General features: G+C 27.9%; 1 protein-coding gene across 4 annotated transcripts in view; it reads left to right on the top strand.

The window, feature by feature from the left end:
* The window catches only part of LOC110029992 (kinesin-like protein KIN-14I), a 71,303-nt gene extending 61,795 nt beyond the window's left edge, over positions 1-9,508 (top strand). For 3 of the 4 annotated variants that reach the window (XM_020732520.1, XM_020732519.1, XM_020732518.1), the window contains 4 exons: positions 956-1,051; positions 3,944-4,141; positions 8,074-8,345; positions 8,933-9,508. In XM_020732520.1, coding sequence (XP_020588179.1) covers positions 956-1,051; positions 3,944-4,141; positions 8,074-8,345; positions 8,933-9,161 — 795 coding nt within the window. In that variant the 3' untranslated portion in view covers positions 9,162-9,508. The remainder of the gene's footprint in view (positions 1-955; positions 1,052-3,943; positions 4,142-8,073; positions 8,346-8,932) is intronic. The other variant, XM_020732521.1, reaches the window with a different exon arrangement.
* Positions 9,509-10,022: the final 514 nt, after the last annotated feature.

The following is a 10,022-nucleotide window of genomic DNA, read 5'->3' as shown; positions in this document are numbered from 1 at the left end:
ATATATATATATATATATGTATATATATATAGTGCCGTGTACGTCGCTTTGTTGGTTGGTATTCACGGTATAAGACCCCTTGAATCGAGAGTTTGAATCCCTTTAGCACAGTTGGCGTTAAGGTGTTACTCGAATTGTTAGGCTCATTAGGGGCGGCCCGGGGCCCCTTCAAAAAGCCCTTGGTTCTTTTATATATATATATATATATATATATATATGTATGTATGTATGATCGTATATACATACACATATGTATGTTTACATGGATATATATGTATATATCCATAAATATTTATACATCCATATATACATTTATATTCATATATCCATATTCATGCATGCATGCATGCAGACAATCATTCATTTGATTTAGTTACCTTTTTTAGATTTTAGGGTTATGGTATTTTGAGGATTTTGTTGAAGTCTCATAAGCATAATATTGATTTGTATGACATACGAAACACTTTTTTTTCTAGTCTTTAAATCGTTTAAATTATTTTGAACGTTCATTTATAGTTTCCTAAAAAAATGCATGTTAATTCAGTGTCTTTTACTGTATAATTCTTTAGGCTCATGATGTGTCCTAGAGTTGATAACCAAGCAAGCTGACAATCCTTTAAACATACTGTTCAAAGTAGCAAAATGGAGCAAGGAATGAATTCTTATGGTGCAACCATTTAGTATAATGTGGATGCTTCACCAGTGTTTTCCACAACATATACGTGCCATATCATTTCTTATTTTCTTTAATCAACGCCAACTTTGCTCCATTGAAGATCCTTTACAGATTTTTTAGCACACTATAAGCTATCAAAACTATTGCAAATCCATCTTAGACGTTTTAACTTTATCTGTAACCAGCCCCAATTGGATGGGATGAGTTTAATGATGTTAATGATGAAGCATTCTTCTGTTTTTGACTTAATTTATGGTGACTTCTTCTGCAATATTTCAGGTTTACATGGTGGAATTATATCAGGATACTCTTGTTGATCTCTTGTTATCAAAGAATGCCAAACATGTAAAATTAGAAATAAAAAAGGACTTGAAGGTAATATCAATGTTGCACTTTTTAGATGTTTCAATTTCTCAACTATTACTCATGATTCACGTAAAAGATGAATAGGTTTTCTTATTAAACATGATTAAAATTAACTCTTACATTTTTTTTTTGGATCTTGAGAAATTTTATGGATAAGGCCGCATGCATTCCTCTACTTTTTGATGCTTGTGCTATATTTATTCAACATTAATAATGTAGTTATTGGTCAATGCTCGATAAAAATCAGTTGATTATGATCTTCCATAGCTCCACCCAACTTATGCATTTGGCTTATTAGTTGTTTGGCTTGTTTTCCCTTTGTATTTTCATTCCTTGATGCTTGGTTGTCATCCCATCATATTTTCAATTGTTATCTTTTATTAGTAGCTTGCAGTTATGAAATTAGAATTTAAAGAGAGGGGAGATGAACTTAAAAAATTATCTGAAATAAATCAAAATTTTAATTTCATTTTAAAATAAATAAAATATAAATAAGATAAAATAAAAATATAGCTAAAAATAACTTGTAAAATAAAAAATATGTATCTTTTAATATAGTCATCATGAATACAAAGCTTAAATTATGTCTATTACTTCATTGCATCAAAATTATTAATATTTTGTTCAATATTATGACTTAACTGCAATATCATTTTCAATATATGTTATCAGTAAAATTTTAAGAAAGCTATCTTTTATTTAATTCTATAATGATGTCTCAGCAATCTTCATAAAAGAAAAATACATGTTTAGTTATTGTTGTCAAAATGAAGTGTCAATATTAATTTAATCAAATGATCAATAAGATGATATATATTGATTTTTTGTCTTAACTAACATTTGACATAAAATATATATATAGAGAGAGAGATTCTATTTTTTCTTATGAGTTTCAATTAAAAATATTCTAGTTGAATTTTTAAAGGTAACTTTTTATATTTGAAAACTTTTTATGTTAAAATTTATTTATATATTAAAAAATATTCTCAAATTTGAACAGGTGGTATCCATCTCGAAGATCAAATGCATTTTTTAAAATCAATAACTCTAGAATGTGTTCTTTAAATCTGTTATTCATATATTGTGGTTATATATCCAATGTAGCTGTGATAATATAAATTTTTTATTGATGCTCAACAATATTAGTGTTTTTTTTTGTAACATGTCATCAACCTCAAGAATAGAAGCATTCATATATGATATATATATATATATATATATATATGAGGTGTCTATATATATATATATATCATTTTAACAAAATAATTTCACCCTCTAGAATATTGAATATGATTCTATTTCTCTTTAATTTTAAAGAAGATATTTTGTTGTGCTACTAAATGCACCACATTAAAAACATCCTGTGAGTTTCTTTATAATTCAGGAAGAATAAAACAAATTAATTATAAGATCAAATATGCAAAGTACTATTAAACTAGAATAATATATTTCGGTAATGTACTGATAAAGAATATATATGAAAAAAGATAATATTTGATGAACCAAACTTTCAATCTATTCAATTCATATCACATCTTACATCATTATATCCTTGACCCCAAATGTCGTAAATACCAAGATAATAATAAGAGAGTATCGCAAAGTTCTTTATTCAAATTTGATGCACTTATGTCTTCAATATAAATTATATAAAAGAATGGTTGCTTAATAAATTTATCTTTATCAATAAATCTTAATCGATTATCATTTATTCTCTTGTCGATTCATCTCAAGCTTCATCAATTTTAATACATTATTTTGTATTACAAATTGCATCTCCTATAAATTTTTAAATTTTGTTTGAGATTAATGACTTTTTTTTATTTAATAGATATATTTATTATATTTTTTGAAACACTATTAAATTCAATGAGATAATTAAAATTTTTATGATAGATTGTTTAAGTAATTATTAAATATTTATTAAAATAAAAATATAAAAACTATTAAATTTTTATTAAACATTTAAGTTCAAAATTTTAGTAAAATAAAAATTTAGATCCCCACTAATAGTTTGTATCTTGTGAAGTTTTGAATCGAGCATTTACTTGTTAAATTTACTTAACTCTTCAAAGTTGGTTTATTTAATTTTTCTTGATCATTGTAGCTCTTCTCCTTTTCATGTTATTTTAACTTTAGACTTAACATTTGCTTTTATCAAAATTAGCATTTTTTCAGAGCTTGAGATTGTGCAAATATGCAATAAGCAAACTGATGCGGTAGGCTCTCAATTTGAAGCTTATTTTTTATTTTATTGGTCAAAATTTGCATCTGGAATCAACTATTTTGAGATAATGCGAGTATGCAATAAACAGACTGCTGCAAGGGTAGCTGCCTTTTCTATCTGTTGCAACTGTGTACGCTCTGTTTTATAGGGAAAGTACGGGATTTCCTAATTATAGTTATTAGTATCTAATGGAAAGTCAAGTTTTTTTTTCTGATATATTTTCTGTTATATTTTGATTTTTAATTATTGTTGTCAATTGCTATTTTTGATTAATAGCTTGTCCTATAGAATTTTGATTATTTGCTATATTATCTTCTGCACTGCATTAGATCTAGATTGAAAACCCTTTGACTAAGACAACTTTAAATCACACATCTAAATCGTTTCATTTGTTCTTGCAAATCAATATTTTAGTCTATATCCCCTTGATTTTCCTCTAATAAAAATCTTATCTTTTGGCTTTTTTGTTGAAATTTGATCGATTTCATATTCTTCATTTGTTAGAAGTGCTCAAGAATACCATTATTCAGTGGATGCACAGTTTTTTACTTTATTTATTTTTATTTTTTCATAGTAATTATTTTCTTAATATAATCATGCCTTTAAAGGTTGTAAAATGTTGCTATTGTCGTTGAATTCTTTTTAGTTCTATACTTATTTATTTTTTAATACAGGGTATGGTTTCTATAGAAAACGTATCAATTCTACAAGTGTCTAGCTTTGAAGAATTGATGGCCGTCATTCTACGGGGGTCTGAGCAACGACATGTGTCTGGAACCCAAATGAATGATGAAAGTTCAAGATCACATTTGATATTATCCATCATAATTGAAAGTACCAATCGACAAACTCAAACTATTGCAAGAGGAAAGGTAAGTCTGCAGTTACTGCAAAAGAAAACTGCTTTTTCGTGCCTATCATTCTTATGAAGTAAATATCTATATTAATTATTCAATGAAGCTATTTAATCATGTCGTACTGTTGTGCATTGTGGGAGCCTAAGTTTCAGTATTTCTGGTAGTTTCAAGGGTCTCCATATTTAGATTTGGTACCATGTTTGATTTTGATATTGACTTTCTATTGTTAGAAATAAAATTATTATAAGATATCTCATTTATGATTTAATTCATGAAATATTTTTAAAAATTAGAAAGATATTTAAGTATAAGACATTGATTATGAAAGTTCAGTTATATATTGTCCTATAAATATACAAATTTTTTATAATATGCTTGTATAGAAATGTTTATGATATATTAAAAAATGATCGTTTTTTAAAAGATGTAAAATGTATAAATCAATCATAACATACCTTTATATTTCGTTGTATTTTTGTATGTATTATTGCTTGTTAAAACCAAAGACATTTAATCAAGTTTCCATCTTCGGTTTGTTTAGGATCAAAGTGATGTTTAGATTGGTATTAATTTTATAGGATTTAAACTTATGAATCTCTTAATGATCGTATGTGAGAGTAATGGATTATAGACTTAGAAAACTTCCTTCAATATTTAAGAGTCAAGTTTTTCCATGCTGGGAAGATTTACCGTTGAGGTGTCTGTGTTAAGACAATGAAAAAAATAGCAAGGAATTTATTTTCACATTGTTTTAATTAATCTTGAGAATTCAAAATAGTTTGATGCACATTATTGAAAAATGTGTGAAAGTTAATGGTATATTTAATAAAGTATTAACTAATTAATAATAGCCCATTAGTTTTCAATTATAATAAAGATTACAACAAGGATGATTAGAAAGTGAAGTACCTTGATGCACTGTTTTTTCAGTAGGTATAATTTTATTTTACGAGGCATCTTTTGAAATAAATAAATACAAAAATAATGAAAAATTTTTTAAGATAAATGAGTTAGGATTAGAACAATAAAATAATAGTAGTAAAAGTGTTATGTGCTGTCATGATGATTTAGATAGCTAATGCTTAAGGCATTTGACACCCATCCTAGTTTCTTGCTTGAGCGAAAAGTTTTGGTGAAAAAGAAATTGTTATATCATTTATAAACTATTATAGTAAATAATTTTTAATAGTATGAAATGATAATCATCACGTTTATTTAAGAAGAGTAAAGCTATTAAGTTTCAAGTCCTATTGCATTATAAATCTAAAATGCTTCGTAAATAGATTTATCTTAAACAAATATATTAATCTACTTAAGTTACTTAAATGTATTGCTTAGGGATAACTATAAGTTGTAAACCAATGGTGGTCCAAAGTTAGTTCAAATATATTTGTGTTCAAACCTATTTTTAAATTAAATGCTTAATCCTATTAGTGAGGGACATCCACTTTGTATTTTTAACTATTAAATTTAGGGCTATCAATCATTAAGTAGAAGATTTTGAACATAAACTTATCAAACTATCATGCAGCAAGAGTTTATTTAACTTGTTGGTGGCAATGTGTGAGTTGCTTGATCTTAAATATTGCTCAATCATGTTGCATAATGACAAAGCTCTAGGGATTTATTAATAATATGAACAACTTGATAATAGGATAATAGAATGTTTAAATTTGTACAATTGGGTATTGAAATGCCTTTTGTTTACGTGGCGAGACATAAGCCTCGAGGCGTTTTGAACTTGAGCCTTAAAATCAACAAATTGTGCAAAGAAAGAAATATTGTAATAAATTCAAAGTATGTAATAAGATGTAATATAGTAACATCCTAACCTATTAATATATTAAAATATAATATATTAACATCCTAATATAATGAAAGTCATAAATTTTTTAAACAAGTAACATGTTAACATCCAAATATTAAATAATAAAATAGGAATATTTATACAATCATCAAAATATTACATTAAATATAAAAATTTAAAATAAGTTGAATAAAAATAATCTCTCTCCTGCTCATGTTCTTCATTAATAAAACAAGTCATTAAGGTAAGAACTTTTATATTCAGAAGTTCTCATCACTCTTTTCATTTAATAAACCTTTATTGAGATCATTGGCATAACAATTTATTTATTTATTTTTTTCATCTTATGCTCAATTACATTCATGTTCTTTCATTCCTTTTACTCATCTTAAATATCAATCGTATTCCTCTTATTTTGGATAATGATTATTTTGATAGTAACAACTTCAATTGCATCCTCAACTATATATTATATGGATAAAGCATGAATGTTCTTAGCATTATCTTACTAATATTTATTTTAAGAAAAATCCTAGATAAAATCCTAGAATTAATTGCACATACCACATTAGAATTGAGGTGGGATGCATTTTGAGACGGGTCTCATATTATGTGAGGCATAAACCTCATGTAGTATCCAATGAAGCATAAGCTTCATGGCGAAGTTTTCAAAAGAACATTGAGGTGGGCGTCAAGGTGAGCCTCATATTGCACAATTTTAAATCATGCGTGAACCATTGACTTTAGTTGCACTTGTCAGGGAGTGAATTAAAAAGTGAATAAAGTTTGCCCAAATACATCAGTGATCAAAAACCTTTTTCAACTCAAAAATTTAAACCTGTGTGAAAAAAGTCTTTTTTTTCTCAAGTATTTAATATAAAATTAAACCCAATACACTTTCATGTGCTTTAATATGATCCAATCCTTACTACTATCTATTTTATTTTCATCATCATTCAATGTCTCTTTTTTAGCTTTGGATTTTCATCTTTACTACCACAAAAGTTAAAATTCTTATTTGTCTAACTTATTTTCAAGTGCACGTCGTTTTTTTTAATACTCGATCCCATCACCTTATGCCAAATATGATCATGAAAAACTAACTCATTATTTGCACTTGAACTATTCTCACCCATCTCTTCAAATCATGAAAAGACGCTCTCCTACTAGCCTAACACTAGACTGACATCCTATTGCAAGGCACTCATCTTTCTATGCCTTAATAATGGTGACCACAAATGTGCATGAGATTCTATAACGTTGTCTTGTCCTATCCAAGTGTTTAGACAAGTACCTAATTATCCATTAATTTCAATGAACAAAGTTTGATCATATGATTTGCAATTTTAGTGATTGTGATATTAAATATTATCATTTATGTTTACTAGAAGATAAATTGAAATATATATGAAATAATTTCAAGTATATTGTATCAAATATATAAAAAAAAGAGGTATAAATTGCTATGGTTAAATCTAGGTGATTAAAATGCAAAAGTAGAGCTCTATGAAATGAAAGAATTTCATGGACATTTATATGGCAAATGTTTTTTAATTGCAATTAGACCAACTATGTTGTACAAATCTGAGCGTTGGGTGATAAATAATTACTAGCCAAAAGCTGAGAATGACAAGGATGGAATGCTAAGATGGTTGTTGAGAAAATTGGAGTAATTGATTGGGAAATTATCACATTAGAGAAACAATAGAAGTTGAGAAGACTTGGTTCTTTGAATATGTATAATTAAGGATAAAAAAAAAGCACTTAGTGGATGTGTGTAAAATCACTGTTGAAGGATTATTAAGTGTTTTAAAAGATTTGTATAAAATAGTTTTAACTTCTCATGTTGAGGCTTAACATCAATGAGTTGAGATAAAGTAATGATTAATCTGATCCCAAATTGCTGATTCAAATGAATTGAGATGAATTATTCTGTAATTAAGCTCTAATTTTTGTACATTGAATGCATTGTTGTTTGATTCTCCTCATTTTAGTAAATACATAGTTTTCTAAAGTCAAAAGTTCACGAAGTCATCCTCATCAGTGAAAATACTAGCTCTATTTTCATCTCATCGATTGGGTTTTGCTGTATTTTCTTCACAAATGGTATTGAATCTTGCTTGTTTTCTCAAATTTGCAGCTTAGTTTTGTTGACCTTGCTGGTTCAGAAAGGATAAAAAAGTCTGGATCCTCTGGAAATCAGCTGAAAGAAGCCCAGAGTATTAATAAATCTCTTTCTGCTCTAGGAGATGTGATAAGTGCCTTGTGCTCTGAGGGTCAACACATCCCTTACAGGAACCATAAGTTGACAATGCTCATGAGCGATTCTCTAGGAGGTAATGCAAAGACGCTTATGTTTGTCAATGTGTCTCCCGCGGAGGCAAATTTGGAAGAAACATATAACTCCCTTACGTAAGTTCTTCTATGATCTGAATTTGTTTTCATTTTCTTGATGCTTCTATCCATTCATCAAGTTTTTTGTTATATAGTTATAATTCTAATGAAGCTCTTTGGTAAGTCAAACTTAATTTGGATAAGGCTAATTGAATAAGATGATCAGCGGAATGATTGCTCATGATTGAGAATGATGCCTTGTTCTTGTTCTTCATTAAAACTGATATGATTGTGGTGAATGCTTGTTTTCTAGTATTTGCAAGGAATAAAAAGCCGTATATTTTCTCTCCACAGTATTCCATTTTTTTCATTTGTTTGAAAATTTACATTCGTAGTACAAATTTTTATGTATTTACATATCTCAAACCTAGACTTTCATATTTATCTGCTTAGTAATATCTATGCATGAACAAAAGTGATAATAGTGCTATTTTTTATGTGATATGAAAGATTTAAGAGCTGCATAAATATTAAAATTCAGGTGGGAAATATGAAAATACATTAGAATCATGTGTGCTATGGATGTAAGTGCTCTTCCCTCCCTCTTTACATTATTTATGTTTTTTGCCCAATCATCTTCTTATGGTTTGTGCTCAACTTGGCAGGTACGCATCGAGGGTAAGGTGTGTCGTAAATGATCCAAGCAAGAATGTGTCGTCGAAGGAGATTGCTCGGTTGAAGAAGCTAGTTTCCTATTGGAAGGAGCAAGCGGGCAAGCGAGGAGATGATGAATTGGAAGAGATACAGGAAGAAAGACAGCCGAGGGAGAGAAAAGATATTATAGTAGAAGAAAGGCATGCTAGGGAGAGGAATGATCGACGCAGTTCTACTTAAATGGCTCGTGGTAACACTTCATTTTGATATGAATTTACGAACAAAAAAAATTAGAGAACAGAAAATGGTTGCAGATCTTCTCTGCAGTTTTCATGAAGACAATAGAGATGGCGGTCGATTTATTTTAGTCATATACCGTGTTGTGATTTGAATTGAACATTTTAAAAATAGAATGTTGTTGAAGAATAGTTTATAAATAAATAAAAGAAAAAATTACAATTCCAGATGAAGTGGATTGAATGGTTGGGATAAGTTAGCTCTATCTATTGGTTGTCTTTTGTAACGGTAAAGAATTGGCACATCTTATGCTGGAAAACTGGAAAGTTGTCTGTGATTTACTCGGCTTATTTGTAGAGCTTGTATTCCAATCAATAGCCGATGGTCAATAGTTATTTTAAATAGATTATATTCTGAACAGAAATCTACTTGCTTTGTGTCAGCAATAACGATTATCTATATTAAAAGAGAATATGAAGATTTACAAATAATTTGTGTTTATAGTTATAAACATATTGTAAATTTTTATTGTATTCAATCAAAAGATGGAAGCTTAAAAGTTCATTAGTAGCAAAACATGTTCTTATTTTTGTAGAATTGTAGCCTTCATCTATCCCTATAGAAAATAATAGCCATTTACACAAATAAATTTATAATTATAAAGTAAAAATTTTTTGTGAATAGTTTCAATATTAATATACCTTGAAGATAGGAACAAAATAGATTTATGGCGGTTCAGTATATGCATTCTTGTAATTCCTTCCTTTAATGTGTTCCTTGGAATTAAAATTATATCTATACAATATGTGAATATCTAGAAAAGGCATATAAAATGTGTTTAAATTAATTTTAAAATTTATAAAG

Source organism: Phalaenopsis equestris, unplaced genomic scaffold (genome assembly GCF_001263595.1).
Source record: "Phalaenopsis equestris unplaced genomic scaffold, ASM126359v1 Scaffold000623, whole genome shotgun sequence".
NCBI classification, from domain to species: domain Eukaryota; kingdom Viridiplantae; phylum Streptophyta; class Magnoliopsida; order Asparagales; family Orchidaceae; genus Phalaenopsis; species Phalaenopsis equestris.
This window is presented reverse-complemented; position numbering and strand designations above follow the sequence as displayed.